This window comes from Phoxinus phoxinus, assembly GCF_949152265.1.
Source record: "Phoxinus phoxinus genome assembly, chromosome: 6".
NCBI lineage: Eukaryota > Metazoa > Chordata > Actinopteri > Cypriniformes > Leuciscidae > Phoxinus > Phoxinus phoxinus.
Window position 1 is genome coordinate 29,266,933 of NC_136881.1, and position 16,392 is coordinate 29,283,324.

At 38.4% G+C, this 16,392-nt stretch overlaps 1 protein-coding gene across 1 annotated transcript in view; it reads left to right on the forward strand.

Moving 5' to 3' along the window:
* tenm3 (teneurin transmembrane protein 3) overlaps window positions 1-16,392 on the forward strand; it is a 274,509-nt gene that overhangs the window by 190,715 nt on the left and 67,402 nt on the right. The window contains exons 7-8 of the mRNA XM_079616081.1: window positions 6,191-6,313; window positions 15,964-16,169. Of these exons, the coding sequence (XP_079472207.1) occupies window positions 6,191-6,313; window positions 15,964-16,169 (329 nt within the window). The remainder of the gene's footprint in view (window positions 1-6,190; window positions 6,314-15,963; window positions 16,170-16,392) is intronic.

The following is a 16,392-nucleotide window of genomic DNA, read 5'->3' on the forward strand; positions in this document are numbered from 1 at the left end:
TTTTTCTTCTGCTTTTAGCATAATTGGATTATTCCTTCCAATATACATTTACATTTCTGTTTCTTTTTACTGTTTGAAAATAGTTTTTTGTGATATATTTTGTTAACAATTACAATCATAATATATGATCATAGTGTCTTCCTAAAACTACAGATTGACCACATAGACCTGAAAATCTGAATGGTCAAGACTTAACAAATAAATCATTATATTGTTTAAATATTATGCCACAACACTAAATCTATTTAGTACTTTTTACTGGTTGGGTTAAATAGATTATGCAAAGGATGCAATGGAAAACTATCTTAATGAAAGTATCCTACTCAATTAAATAAAAAGAGAGGAAACTGTACAATTTGATTCATAGATAATCCTAAATGACAAGAACCATATCTAAGCATTTATCCAGTAAACACTTCTGTAATCTTCTGTAAAAACTGATGTGACGTAATGGTTCTTCTGCGGTGGATGTGTCTTAAATTATGTATACGCATGCATTATAGCTGGAGTAAAACGAGTTCAATGTATGCAGCGTCTTGGTCTCACCGTGTCTCACACTGTCAACATTGCAGATGGAGAACATATCCTTCTTTTTGGTTTCACACAGCAAACAATGCTTCTCTCGCTATGCGTCAGCAGCTCTTCCAGCTAGTAAGAAAACCCGGAGCCTTTTCTCTGTCAGTCCCATCTGGTGTGTCAGACCCCAGCCATCTCCACTAAGCCCACACCCACACAACAGGAAAGACAGAGGATGGGGAAATCAGATTTCTCTCCCTCTGTCCTTGTTCAACAGGGTTAACATAGCCACGTAGAGATTTTCCATGAATGTTCGATCAATACCACATCCTCGGAGGATGGCTTTAATACTAGACGGGGGTTCACCCGGATGCCTCAAACACGTTGACTGGCTCCTCGACGGCCACTAAAATCTCACTAGAACAATAGTGTATAATAGTGAACTGAATGGGCCTGAGGGCAGTCATTTTTTACTCACTTAACTGTTCCTTGAGCTTATTGAACGAAAGTTTTTACTCACTTAGCACAAGCCCGGATAAAATGCCTTCATGCCAGCATGGTGGTCACACATAAATACAGAGCAGGTTTGTCCAGCAGGTTTCATTTCATTTCATAGTTGAGTCCCTCTTTTTTTATCCTAAGCAGGTTCTGTTCTCCTGAAAAATTGTCCAAATCCTGCACATTCTTTGGTTTTCCAGCATCTTCTGTATATTTTACCCATTTTCTGCATTGATCTAATGATTTTGAGATTCATCTTTTCACACTTAGGACAATAACAAAAGTGTATGTATATAAGGTTATAAATAAACATTTATAAGATCTCCAGATCAATATGTAACATACAGCCAAAACAGAAAAAAAAAAAAAGATCATGGTAAATTATTTGTGCATAACCTCATTAATAATTCATGAGCAAAGCTTGACAGCCAACCCATACATACTCCCTTCCTCAACTATTCTTAAATCAAAGTGATGCCCTTTGTGAACAAGTTGCATCTTCGTAACAGAGTGCTGATGGCCGTCTCACATTCCTCTTAGCATTGAGACCGAAAGCTGGAGAAAGTCATAAAGAGGCCCCAGTGGACTAAACACCAGCCAGAGGAAGCATTGCATGCCAAGAGTTCCTCAGTCGTGTTTTAAAAGATGGAGAAGCCACTCATAAATACTTCACAGCTTTTCGCACCTATGAAAAGCATTTTACATTTAGGCAGAGCCAGGCAGAGTTTTTCATTCGGTCTCTGTCTCCATGAATGAGTTGTGATACTCTGGAGAAAATACTAACTCAATCTTTCCACAGCGCACTCTCATTTTCACAGGTTAGCGAGCTGCTTTGTCTACCCACTTATCATTTTCACAGATTGATTTTAGAGTAACTAATAGTCTGTCATTTATAATATATATATATATATATATATATATATATATATATATATATATATATATATATATATATATATATATATACGTATTTGTTGCGTACCTTGGTCACTCTGAATTTGAGAAAGCAAGTAAAAAAAAAAAATAGAAATAGTTTTTCATAAATGGGCATACAAAAATGTAGCTTTGGTGCTTTGCAAAAAGTGGCTGATGATTGTAAATAAGGACGGTGAGAGTTGAGGTAATTTGTGTGGGTGATTTGGAAATGCTCAGGGGACAGGCTGTCAGCGGTTGTACTCACAACACAACACCCTGAGGGATGGAAGGACATTTGCTTTTGCCCTTGATTTATTGCTGCAGAAAGTCTTTTTTATTCATTGGTGTGTATCTCTCACCGTTAAAGCAACGGTTCACGGCTGGCGCTTTTCTTTTCTTTTTTTTATCAGTTTTCTCGGTGTTGCTTGCTTTTGTTTTTCTCCCACTAATATCTTAAAATAGTTTCTCGTTGAGTCACAGAAAGCCATTTTTTCCCCATCCTTGCTAATGATCATAAGTGGCATATGTAGGCCTATAGTGAGAAATATAGAGCTGTATTTTAAGATGAAGCATCACTGGGTCCTCGATAGCATTGCGAGTCCCACTGGTTACATAAACGCCACTCCTGCCTTGTATAAGTTGCCTTGCATTTAGCTGAACTGTAATTCTTACCGCATTGTGTGTGCACTCTGCCTTGGTGAAAACTCTTCTTCCTCCTTCTCTTATTCATTCATGTACTCATTCTGCACACACCTGAGGCAGTAGCGGCCCACCTTCAAACTGATCAAGCTTTATGCTTCCCTCCATTGCCCCCCCACCCTCTCTCTCTCTCTCTCTCTCTCTCTCTCTTTCTCTTTCTCTCTCTCTCTCTTTCCTCTCACAACCATGTAGTATTGGTCTTTCTATGGAGCCTGCTCTATCATTCATCTCTCGCTGGTCCCAGGGCTCATCAACAAAGCGATCCACCTCCCATGATCTCACCCACCTTTAGCTGTTTTAGCACTCGCGAGACAACCGAGGGAAAGGAGATGAGGATAAAAACCTAACAGCCAATTTACATTTTTTGTCAGCTGAGAGAACTAGACGCTTTTTTTATTTTGCACTTGGCACATTTGTATTCTAATAGCCTGGATGTGTTCCATACACATGCATGTACGTTCCCGAACGCCCCATGGCTCTTAGATCTGTGCGTGCCCATCCTCTATCCCTATGTTTAATGTTATTTATTCATCCACACTAGTTTCAATTTCAGACATTGCAACAATTGAATCCAATTGACCATCAAGAAACGGTTTCATTAACAATAAGAATCTGGTACAGAGGTGAGAGACTTTGCACATCCACATTTATTCCTCGTTTATGATTCGGAAAGTTAATGGAGCACCCTGCTCAAAAGTGTGTGCGGGCGGCTCGATCAGATCAGCAGGGGGTTGCCATCTTTCTCCCGGAGAAGTCAATACCGCCCACTCTCCCATAAACCCCTGCTTCGGCTCAGGTCAGAGTGCTGGACATCGGCTGCTCCATGAATGGGCAGACTCAGCGGGTATCTAATTTAATGAGAGAGAAAGAGTGAGAGAGAACCAGATAGAAAGATATAAAGAGAGTTTGGAGAATGAGCTTAAGGAATTTCATAAGCCAATTACTGCTCAAATACTTTAATGTAACTGAGTCGCACATCAACTCTTCTATACTCTCTCTATGTCTTTATCTGCCTCATTACTGCTCCAATGTCATTGGAGCACTTTTGTTGTGTAATGTTTCGAAAAGCTGGAGAGCTGCATCTACACATACAGTATCAGGACTAGCAAAATAGAGATAAAATATGTTATCACAGATAACAAGCACACATAAGAAACTTTAAGCACACAAGTACACAGACACAAATACACTAGCACAGAGAGGAGTATGATTTATGTGGGGAGGTTGTGTGTGTGCTCTGGGGGCATAAAGAGACCCAGTGGGGGTTGTTGGCAGGTCTAAATTACCTTTATTAGAGCCAACGTCTGCAGCTAGCACCGCTGTTACTCAGAGAGAGGATCAGCCTGTCCCCTCAGAGCAGCCCACCTCAGCACAGCTACCACACACACATACATACAGGGACCCATATACACCATCTCCTCTGAGATTCTCATACTAATGCAAGACAAAACAACTAATGATATAACAAATCACAGGGACATTACAATTACCTCTAGATTAAGGCTGTAAGTAGCGGAATAGTTATAGGAATTGTTCAGCCAAACATGAAACTATATTTATTTACACTCATGTTGTTTCAAACTTTTATGGCTTACGCTTATTTTTGCAATACAATGAACGTCGGGCAATACAGCTCCAAATAGGACAAAATAAGTATCATAGAAGTATGTTATCATACTTGTTATATTCTAAGTCCCCTGAAGCTGTTTTGTGTAAGAAACAGACTGAAATTAAGTCACTTATAATCTTGTCCTCTGCTACAGTGTACTGTTATCAAATATCATTCATGCATAGACAAATCCGTGGATGAGACGAGGCGACTGGTTTCTAGTGTTTTTCTAACAAAAATATCTTTAAAAAACTTGAATAATATTACTCACAAGTTGTGTTTTTTTTATTTTGAACCTGAACATCTCAATGCAAATATGGGTCATGTTTGCATTGTAAAAATAGCAGAGTTCTTCAAAACATCTCTCACATAAATGTTGATTAAATCATGACAGCATCTTCATTTTGGGGGGAACTATCTGTTTTAGGGATTGCAATGTAAAAATTATGGATTTGATCCTTGGTAGTGTTGAGATAAAACTGGAGAAAGCTTCCACAAATTGCTGCAGTGGTTTTCTCAATGTCTGCAAAATGAAATACCCAATGCTCCATCACTAGTATGATTGAACAGTATTTTAGTCAACCTAGTCAACCACATTTCGCTGTACTTCCTCTCATTTTACAGCCAAGTAGTTCCCCATAAGAATGAGGCCTCATGATGGCTTAGTTCCTACAGCATCTTACAGATTGAACACGACCCTATATGACCTTTCCAGGCATGCGCTTTAGAGGCATCACCAGGGAAACAAAACATGCTCAAATGGGTGCTGATTCCCCCCAGGTCGTCATGCTACCCACAGGGAACTGTTGCGGAATTCGTGGAAGAACGTTTGGCAAACCCACCTTGAACTATAACCAGATTGTGTTTCCAGCCACACCTGAACTGAACCTTGTTTCAGAGGTATACAGGGCCAGTGTGATATTCGAACCCTTGAATCCCAAATTGCACAAGTTAACTGAACCCTTCCCTCCCCAGCATTCTCCCCAACACGGGCCAAATAATAGACCGATTTGGTAAGAACATTCAGACATTTCAGGAACAAGTGAAATGAGACGGTGAAAGCAGCTGTCTAAACATATTACTGCACAGCGCAGCCGCACACTCTTTGCAGTCACTAATACTAAAGTCATCAGCTAAGGCAAATATCCATCTTAGAGCTGTTTAACTTAAAACCCTGAGCTTTGATGAAGGAATGTGTGTTGTCACCTGACATGACAATGACTCTTTAAAGAGTTGCTTTAAACCAGGCATAATATAGAGGCATAATTATAATAAGAGGCATAATTACAAATAGCCTTGTGTGTGTACACGTCATAAAGAAAGATATGTTGTTACGAGGAGCAAGGAGCGTTAATGCTTTTGATAATGAGGGCACATTCATTTAAAAAAAATGATGTGCTTGGGTAAATCATTTATAATTAATACTGCATTATAAGAAAAATAAGAATTGCCCATTTCGACTCCATGGTGATTACTAATGGTGTTTACACAAGTATCACTATTACTAGTGCTGATATTTTAAGTATTAATCTTTAGCATGTACGTTTGTGCTGCAAATCCTGTGACTTGATCGGGAAAGATGTGGTGTTAAATTTCTAAGTTATCAAACCAACAATTATCCTGATGGACATTAAAGATCATATTGGCGTTGAAGGAGGGTCCCAAGTCATATCCAGAAAACAGAAAGTCATAGAAATTTGGAGGTAAAGGATATTTGGGCCAGTATGTAACCATCTAGAAACCCCTTAGAAAACCATATCAATATACCTTAACCCTATAGTAACTGATCCTGGCAACCATCCACAACAATCTAATTGGCAAATTTTGCATTGGAAAATTTTGTTTTATACCAATTATATTACAGTGTTTTAGCCTCTCAACAATCCATTGCATCCTGTTCCTTTATCCTTAAGTCATAATTTCTCTCTCTTGTCTCTTTCTCTCTCTCCACAGCCATGCATCTCTTTGGATTGAATTGGCAGCTGCAGGAGACTGAGGGCTATGCTTTTGAGAATGGCCAGGTCAAATCTGATGCCACTGCAACCAACGCAGTTACTGCCCTGTCTACCGAGAACAGTAAGGGTCAAACACACATGTACCCACTCACGCACAGATGCATAATATGGCACAGGCACAATCTGTTCAAGCCCCTTCTCTAGCACAAAACACATTTGCATTTAGTAAACAGGCTGGAGAACACACTCAGTAATAGGCTAGAGAAAATTACCAAACAGACTCACTCCTACACAACTACACCTCTAGGACCCTCCGCCATGAAGACCCACACTCCCTTAAATAAACATAACTCGAGCTAAACAAACACCCCCACACACTTCCACCAAACTCCCCCCATCCAAAAAAAAAAAAAAAAAGCAACAAACACTCCCACACAAATGGAAATCACACACTCCAAACCCATTTTATTTGCACCGTGCCATCATTACTGGCACTCGGATGTGCGTTTTAGTGATCTGAGATAAGTATAAACCTCTCTGTGTGTGTGAGAGCAACAGGCTTACATTCCTCAGCATTTAGACACTAGTCTTACAGTATCAGGGCGGCTGCTTTGATGTGGCGACCGTCACGGCGGATGCAGACACGTCCGGTAACAGTCTGGAAATCAGGATGAGGAGCCAAAAAACATATTTAGTTGACAATGTTGAGTTCAAAGAAGACAGTGTTTTAATGGGAGGATATGAGAGGGGTCTGTGTGTGCAGAATGCACAATAAATGGGTTCTTGAGATTGTCTGAGCCTTTCAGATCATGAATTTAAGTAGTGAGGATTGTGAGATACCCTGGCATTTTACCCAGAATCTCTCTTTCTGTGTGCTCTCGAAAGTAGGATTTACTCTGTCACTAATATTAGCTTTCACACAAACCTACTGACCAGTGAAATTCAGTGCTCAGAAACACACACTGGCTGTCAGTCGTGTCATGCAGAGCTAAGGACAGATACATAACCAACTTAGTTTGGTTATAAATGTAAATAACATCTGAATTAAACGTTCAGCATTCAAACCTGTATGTTAGGGGTGAGTGGGTTAAAGAAACCTGTGCTGTTAAAGTGACCCCATTGAACTAATATTAGTATCACTGTAAAAGTGAATTTCTTACACAGTATTTTTGTCTTGTTTTCCAGTAAAAATAAAATGAAAAAAATCTTCAAAACGCAATGAAATGGAGGCAGTGACAGATCTTTTCTTCCATATTGTGACGTATGTCCAAGTAGAACAAATTAAACAAATTAAAACAATTTACATCACGAGAGAAGTCTGACATTTTGATTCATCAAATTTACAAGATCAAAAAGAAAGAAAGAAAGAAAGAAAGAAAGAAAGAAAGAAAGAAAGAAAGAAAGAAAGAAAGAAAGAAAGAAAGAAAGAAAGAAAGAAAGAAAGAAAGAAAGAAAGAAAGAAAGAAAGATGGACAAGTCATTCACAATACAATCTATAACATGCATTTAGAAAATAGATGAAGTGGCTTTTTGTTTCATGCTTACTTTAAACCAATTTCAATCAAGATATATTTACTTAAGAAGCAAGATATGATATTAACTTATTCTCAGATAAATTTATCAAAATGAAGTCAGTCCAGTCACTCTCTTTCCTCCAGATTTGTTCCTATCTATTTGATCTATTCTAGTCTGTGTTCTACAATTGTCTGTTAATTAGGATTTCACAGATGAACTCACACCTCGACTTGTTTATTAAATAACACTGTGTCAATTGGGATAAGACATGACGGTGTTGTGGAAGTCAACATCTTTGATATTTACTGGTTAACGGCATGAGAATAGAATAGGGGTTGACTTCCGTTATACATTCATGAAGATAGTATTCAGTTCCCTCCTGTGAGCTGTAGAGTTTCCTGAACACCTGTTGTGATAAAATGGTGTGAGTAAATATCTGTCCCAAATATTGGCTGTGTGAATGTGGCTACACTGATAGTACATGCATCACACAAAGGAAAGTGCTTTCCAACCAAATACATTTACTAATACATGCCTGCCAGAGTCTTCGTCTGTCCGCACTAAAATTCACGAGGCAAGTCACTTCTTTGTCAGTGACTAAACTTCACATTGATTTTCTTTGTGGCATGAAAATAATCTGTTATTTAAATTATGTACAGAAAGCGATCAAAGAACTCTTCCTTTATAATCTCTGGAGCTGTCAATCACACACCGCGAGTTTATCAGTGACTGAGTTCTGGACTCTCGCCAAAACTCCCGTTATAATCAATAACGCTGTCTACACTGCACAATGAATCCCTTATTTACATTGTGTCTGCACTGTTAGTTATGATGAAAACATGATGAGAGTGCAGAAAGCGAGTTGCTATGACGACGTCACTGCATTCATGCGCTCAGTAGACGTGTCTGTCATCGGCTACATGCTCATCGCTGCAACAATAATGCAATAATCAACGCTTTTCAAGGTTAGTTAATCTCGACAGCTGTAATAGTAAAAATGTAGTAAAAGTTTTCAAAAGAGCTCCACATGTAATGCTTATTTCATATGCAAAGATATTAAAATCCCTTCCAAAAGCGTTCAAACCACAGAGCTAAAATAAGGGTCGAAAATGGCCTTTTGTTTCTAAATTATGACATTTTTTAATGTAAAAATTATAAGTGCACCTCAGGAAATATTCTAAAATAAATATTTGTTAAAATGCAGTTCATGACCCCTTTAAAATGCAAGAGATAGCTTTTAGTTTGTTTGCACATCGTTAGGAGCTTATGATTGAAAGCATATGCTAAATAACACATACAATAAAAAATAAATAACCTCACAGAAATAGGAGCTATGGTTTTCTCCCACCCACAGACAGGTGTATTCCCACAAGGTCTCCCTCACTTAAGTACTAATTCAAGCACCCACACACCTGCAGAGGGACACACTCATGCTGTGAAGATGGACGGCCATATGTTTGAAGGCCATTATGATGATGCTCCTTACAGTAATGTGTTTGTTCTTGAGGTGATGGAAGTGTCCACACTGGCAGTGATGTAGTATTAGATCAGGACATTTCTGCATCGCTTATTCTTTATAGTGTCTATTTGCCATCAGCAGAGTTAAGAAATTGGATGTCCTTTAAACAAATAGCTCATAAATTGCAGGTAAATTGATTGTGATGTAGTTATATAGGCGTCAGTGGCTGTTTAGTTGCACAGCAAAGGAGAAGTCATTCATCTCCCCTTAAGCAGCAGTGACACAATCAGGTTAAGTTTATTTGAGCAGAATTTGCATTCAGTGTAGTCAGTCTTTTGTTTCTTAGCTCGAGCCGTCACCTCCCTTTTTCTCCTTCTCACTGAAAGAAATAAAAATGTGAATGGCATTGGGCAGAAGCTTCCAGCGGTGGGTCTTTGGTCTGCTGTGAGGGCCAAACAAGATGAGGGGAGGTCCTGTAGAAGAGCAGCTAGTTAATGAAGCCATCAGCAATGTGTACAATCACACAGCTTACTCTCAATCAATACAGACAGCAGCTAACACCCCTCCCTCCTTCAGTTAACCTTGATCTCTGTGTGTGTGTGTGTGTGTGTGTGTGTGTGTGTGTGTGTGTGTGTGTGTGTGTGTGTGTGTGTGTGTGTGTGTGTGTGTGTGTGTGTGTGTGTGTGTGTGTGTGTGTGTGTGTGTGTGTGTGTGTGTGTGTGTGTGTGTGTGTGTGTGTGTGTGTGTGTGTGTGTGTGTGTGTGTGTGTGTGTGTGTCCACCAACACTGCCACTGTCTGGGAAGGACATGTCACACATACACACAGACAGCAGGGCAAAAACTGCAGTCTTGCGATTTCCGTCGTCAACATACTGTATGTGCGTACATGCATATTTGAGCATACATAACCTTGCACCTGTATCCTTGTTGTTTCTTCACATTTGCATCTATTCTTCTTCAATAAAGCATTAGATCGAGTTTTGGCTTTAGTCCATGTTGTGAAGTCAGCTATACTTACAGAAGTTGACAAAATAACAAATATACACACTTTATTTATAGTATATAGTACTGTTAAAAAGTTTAGGGTCGCTATGATTTTTTCAATGTTTTTGCTGACTAAGGCTGCATCTATTTGATTAAAAAATATAGTAAAACAGTAATATTGTGTATTGCAATTTAAAATAACACACGATCCTTCAGAACGATCCTTCAGAAATCATTCTAATATGCTTGGTGCCCTATTAACCTTCTTTTTTTGTACCATTTTCAATGTTGAAAACAGTTCAAGTGCCTAATATTTTTGTGGAAACCGTGATAATTTGTTTTAGGAAATTGAGTAATGTTCAAAAGAACAGTATTTATTTGAAATAGAAGTTTTATACGTTTTATATGACATTATACATGTCTTTACTGTCACTTTTTTTTTCAATATATCTTTACAGAATAAAAGTATTAACTTATCTTTTGAACGGTACTGTATTCTCTTTGAAAACTGACCAAAAATATTGATAACTCATCCTACACAACACAGATTTAGTCCAGTCGGAACAAAAATGAGAATGTCCCGAGAACTTAGCTCATCAAGCCATGTCATGGAGTCTGTAATGTATGATAATTAAGCAATATGACACAAGAAAGACAGCACAATTGCAAACGTAATATGGCTTTTTCTCTAAAAATAAGAAGTCACTTATTTTCCAATCAATGAACCAGAACTAACTGCCGTATAGTTATAAACAGAGTAATTACGACGTCTTTCTGTAAATGTCTTATAGAATTTTCTTTTAGTAAGACATTATTTGGTTCTTTAATGAACATTTTATCCTCACACGAATGTCCCCGCAAGCTTGTTTTGTCAAATTTTACTGTTTTTCTCATGAGATTTCATACCCACAAGGATAAAAAAAAAAAACCTACCCACACACATAGACAAATGAATAGTCCCAGCAAATCCACACAGACGCATATTCTTACTGACAGACTGAGCATACATCACACGCAGCAAAGTTTGACTTACATACCTGCTGTAGACCCTTTGAAATATGTACACACACTCACTCATTTGTCTGTCTCTTCTTCTCAGTGAAGAAAGAGTGAGTAATAACCGACTGCTGTTGTCATCTGCAGTTCACCTTTCTTTGAGAGACAGCTGACCTAAAAGCACTCACTCCATAAAAGAGCTTCAAGTGCTGTGTGTGTGTGTGTGTGTGTGTGTGTGTGTGTGTGTGTGTGTGTGTGTGTGTGTGTGTGTGTGTGTGTGTGTGTGTGTGTGTGTGTGTGTGTGTGTGTGTGTGTGTGTGTGTGTGTGTGTGTGTGTGTGTGTGTGTGTGTGTGTGTGTGTGTGTGTGTCAGAAAGCAGGGACAATAGCCTCAGTGCAGTCTATCTCCTAAATGACAGGATGTGCTTTAGATTATCTGCCTCACTTCAGAGGTACGTGTGTTCGTATTCAACTAGGGCTGTAGGGAATGACATTAGCATATGAGCACTTGCTGTTTTTTTAGAGATTGATTTCCATAAACACTGAGAAATTAAAGTAGACCAGCCGTTTTAATTTTCAGAAAATAATTCACTGTTCCTTGCACTCACTCTGTATTCAAACACACACCCTTCAGAGACTCCACTATCCTCACGCAGATGTATGAAAGCTGTAGTCTTGCTCATAAAACTGAATTTTATCCCACTTTTTATCCCTCGTGCTTAGAAGTGGAACCTAACGTTCCATTTAGCATTGTTTCATGGGGCCTTATTTATGTGCTGCACCATTCTGAAACAAATCATCTGAGCGACTCTGTATTCAGTCCCACTGCAGCAACTAAGAGAGCCGAGCATGACACGCTCCTAATGAATATACCACCACTTCCCCTAATGCACACCCAGACACACTTCCAAAGGCTTCAGTGAATTAAAAACTGCTCAAGTGACTTTTCTGAAAGTCATAAAGAGGCGCTAAATCTGCAATTGAATGCGTTTGGAACGAGGGAAGACACTTGGCAAAATCGCACATGGTGATGTTAATGTCTCTCAGGGCCCAACAGAAATGGTGAGAGAAACTGGGGTGATGACAATGAAAACATATGGATGGAGTGTTGAGAAGGGAGTGAATAATAACTATAAAGTGACAGAGGCAGAAACAAATGAATGACAGAATTGGTGTAGGCCAGAGAGAAGGGAGAGAAATAATCAGTCACATTCAAGTGTCTCGATTTTCATGGGTTTAGCCTCCTGCTGTTGATACCTTCTCAATAGGATACATCAAGGTCAGAAATGTACTGATTTTGGGCAAACGTTTTTAAAATGCCCCTAAATTTTCCTGATTATTAGCACATTCAATAAATAAGAAGTTAATTCAGCATTTTTTTCAATTATTCACTGACCCATTCATAAGGATTTGAATGAATCAGCCATTTTGAACAAATCTTGTTGAATGAATGAATCATAGACACTCATTAAGACAGTAACTTGCTGCAACCTACAGTACTTGCGATTTTAGTTTGATAAAGTATAATTTCAAGTTTTTAAATAATTTAATATTTCTACATTCCCAATTTTATATATTAAACATTAATCTCATAACATTATTTATGCAGTTGTAATTGTATTGGAAATGCATTTACGCCACCTCTGAGCTGCAATAAAGGGTCTTTGTATACATATCTAAAAGCCACTTTAGGTGCAGCCTCTGTGCCACCTCTGCAGTGCAAAGATGGATTGTGTTGGTACTTATTTCATTTGATTGGTGACATACCTGTAGTTTACACTATTCTAATTGAATGTATTAATTAAGTGTAAGAATTTCACATAAAAGAGGAAGGTTTGAGGAAAGAAATGCTCTTATAAAGGCACAAAATGGCCCTGGAAATCAATTTTAAGAGGACAAATATCTCCTCTTAATGGAGAGGTTAAATTATATCACTGATGTGCATTTTAGTAAGTTTGTCTAAGGGAGTACTTGACAGCACTTGAAATAAATTGAGTACTTGGTTGCATTTTTAATAAGACAAGTCAAGTTAAAAATAGTAATTTCAAAGACCCTGTCTCAAGACCCTGCGTTCCGTTCCATTCGGCTGCGCTCTGTCTGTGCATTTGAAAGGAGGAGAGCGTGTATGTGTGCCTCTCCAGAATCTCGACTCTGTTGCTGCCGTGGACTGAAAGAAACTTACCATGTGTGTGTGCAGTGTTGGAGCAAATTGCAATCTAATGAGTCGCACAGCAAAGACACGCCCACTTTTTGACATTGACAAAGTTTGTGTATGGTTGCATTACCATGACTGAGTACTTGAGCAAATGCTGTCACAAACATCTTGTCATCTGTCACTGCAGCACGAAAACCACAATTCTTCTTTCTTTTCATTTGTTCAGGATGAAATAACTTTAAATATTGAACACACAAAAAACTATTTCTAATTATTTTCTTTTTACAATGTCACATAGATATTTGCTATACTCGTACAGTTCATAATGACCAGAGGCTCTCCAGCTTTAAAAATTGACAAAAAAATCCATATGATTAGTGTGATATATTCTGAAGTAGGAACAAACCAAAATTGAATAAACTAAAAATCATACAAGATCATATAGAATCTAAAAATGTTGACTACCAAATCTAATATTAAACATTTATAATATATTTTTTTTTTTCATGAAATAACATTGTACTTTTGGAACAACAAATATTTTGTTGTTGTTGCTGAACTGTTAGGAGCTGTGTACGTGCAGGGCCAGCAAATGAAAGAAAGGCCAGCAAATGAAAGAAAGAAAGAAAGAAAGAAAGAAAGAAAGAAAGAAAGAAAGAAAGAAAGAAAGAAAGAAAGAAAGAAAGAAAGAAAGAAAGAAAGAAGGAAAGAAAAGATTTTTGCTGTTTACAGAGCCAGAGACAAGTGTCATTTCTAAGGACATCCATTTCAGTGATATCTGTCAGATAGCAATGATATTTTATGCATGGTGTACAAAAAAAATATGCTTACAGCAGCTTTTAATGTTATTTAGTGTCTTACAGAAACATGCACACAGATTTAAACAGTAAAGATCTAGACAGTTTGGCAAATCTCATGGCTGAGATGAGAAGAGAAACTAAAGAAAGAGAAACAGAAAAAGAAGTAGAAGGCTTTAGGGAGTCTTGCATCAAGCCAAAAAAAACATTCTACTTCTCTGTGATTCTCATGGGCAAATGCCAATTCAATATCCATGTCCAAAAAACACCCCAAGCATCCCTGGCACACACGGAAAGCAAATCCCTTTTCCACTGGCATTCTTTAAGTGCACCATCCCCTTCTTTTTATCCTGTGGACAATACTGTTGATCAGAGCTTCACAGATGGCTTCTCTCTCTTTGCTCTGTAGAGCATTTAGGGCCACAGGCGAGCTCACATTAAAACTAACAGTCAGCAAGTCCTCTCTAATTACTCTTTCATTCACTCCAATATGCTCTTTATGTAGCCGGCTGACTGCATTAGCAACACGCGTGCGGTTAATGCACACGTACTACGGAATTACGCAATAATTATTAATTCAATATTAATGGCAGCTGCTCTCCATTAGCTAGCATATGAGCATTGCCTATTCTCCTTCTCCCATTACTGATCCATTCCGCACTGTTGCCTTTGTAACATGTTGTGAGGGGTTGGAATATGCCGAAGCTTGTGTTTTGCTGAGTTCGTTGTGTGCTTGTGTGTGTAATGTCTAGACATTAGCTTTCCCGCTTCTTAAAGGAAGCGCTGCAAAGTCAAATTGCTTCACTTAGACTCTGCCTGTAATATTATTGCAGTTTATCTACTCTTGTAAAACAGCAGCTCGACAATTACCATTGTGGCTGAGCTTTATGAACTAAACTATATTATATGCTTTAAGTTTATTCTGAAATCTCTTCATGGTTCCTTTAACATTAGAAAATAAACTTGCGTGCTGGCCAGGGGTGCGTTTCTCATACAACTCACTGCTTACAACTACCAAAGTATGATTCATCATTGGAGATATTAACTAGCAAGTGTTTCCTGAAACCGTAGTACTGTAAACATCAAATCGTTGAAAAATGTTGCTAACGACGGAACTTACAACCATAGTTGTCTAACAATGCTTTTGGGAAACGCACCCTAGAGCTAGAGAGAGAGAGAAATAACTGTTTGAAGGAGTATAATGGTGCATAACAGTGTTTTGCTTTACTGTTGGCTGGATAATTCACTACAATGGTTATCTTGGGAGTAAGGGTCAGAAAGAGTTGGTTTGAAGATACTAATTAACTGCTGTATGAAGTGATTTAACCATTTCTGATATCAGACTATTTTGTATTCCTCATGTATAGTATGTTTGATCACACGTGATGCTACAGCAAGAAGCACAATAGCATTGGCACACAATCTTACACGCTGCTAATGGAGGAACTTGTGGAATGTTTCATTAGATTAGCTAGAAATTCACTCATATACACCTGCATCGAAGGCTCCCTTAGATTGTTGCTTAATATTTTTATAGACCACTCACTTGAATGTGATGTGAACAAGTTTCTGTTGTTGGTTGTAGTTCCTACTGCTGGTTGCTCTAATATTCTTTGTTTCCTGCCCTAGAAGTCATAGCGCTTACATGATCATAAATTTTAACTAAACAATGCATTCAAGATGAACTATTATCAATTTATGAATCAAACTTCGCTGCGATGCCAAAAATTGTATGGCTCAACATGGTTTTCCACACAGTCGTTTTCTAATTATATCCTTGTATATGTGTAGAGGCAGATCATATAGAACAGGGAAATTGCTCACAGTTACGGTTAGCTTGTTTTCCATCTTGTTTTCTCTCTCTAGGAGTTTACTTTCAAGAGAATAACACCATAGACACAGGCGAGGTGGATGTGGGCCGTAGAGCGGTGCAGGACGTCCCTCCAGGAACTTTTTGGCGTTCTCAGCTCTTCATTGACCAGCCACAGTCCCTGAAGTTCAACATCTCCGTTCAGAGAGGGGCCCTGGTTGGGGTCTATGGCCGGAAAGGCCTGCCTCCCACACACACTCAGGTATCAGACTTTTGTTGTTGTTGTTGTTGTTGTTGTTCTTCTTAAAATGAATGTTCCACTAAAACTGAGAAATGTATATATTGGTTTAAATGAGGGGTATTCAACCATTATAGAACGAGGGATTACTCCATAACACTTTATTTATAATGTTCTTTGAGAACATTAGCATTTTACATTATAAAATGCTTAACAGGTCATTCAGATAGTTAATACTCATTGCATT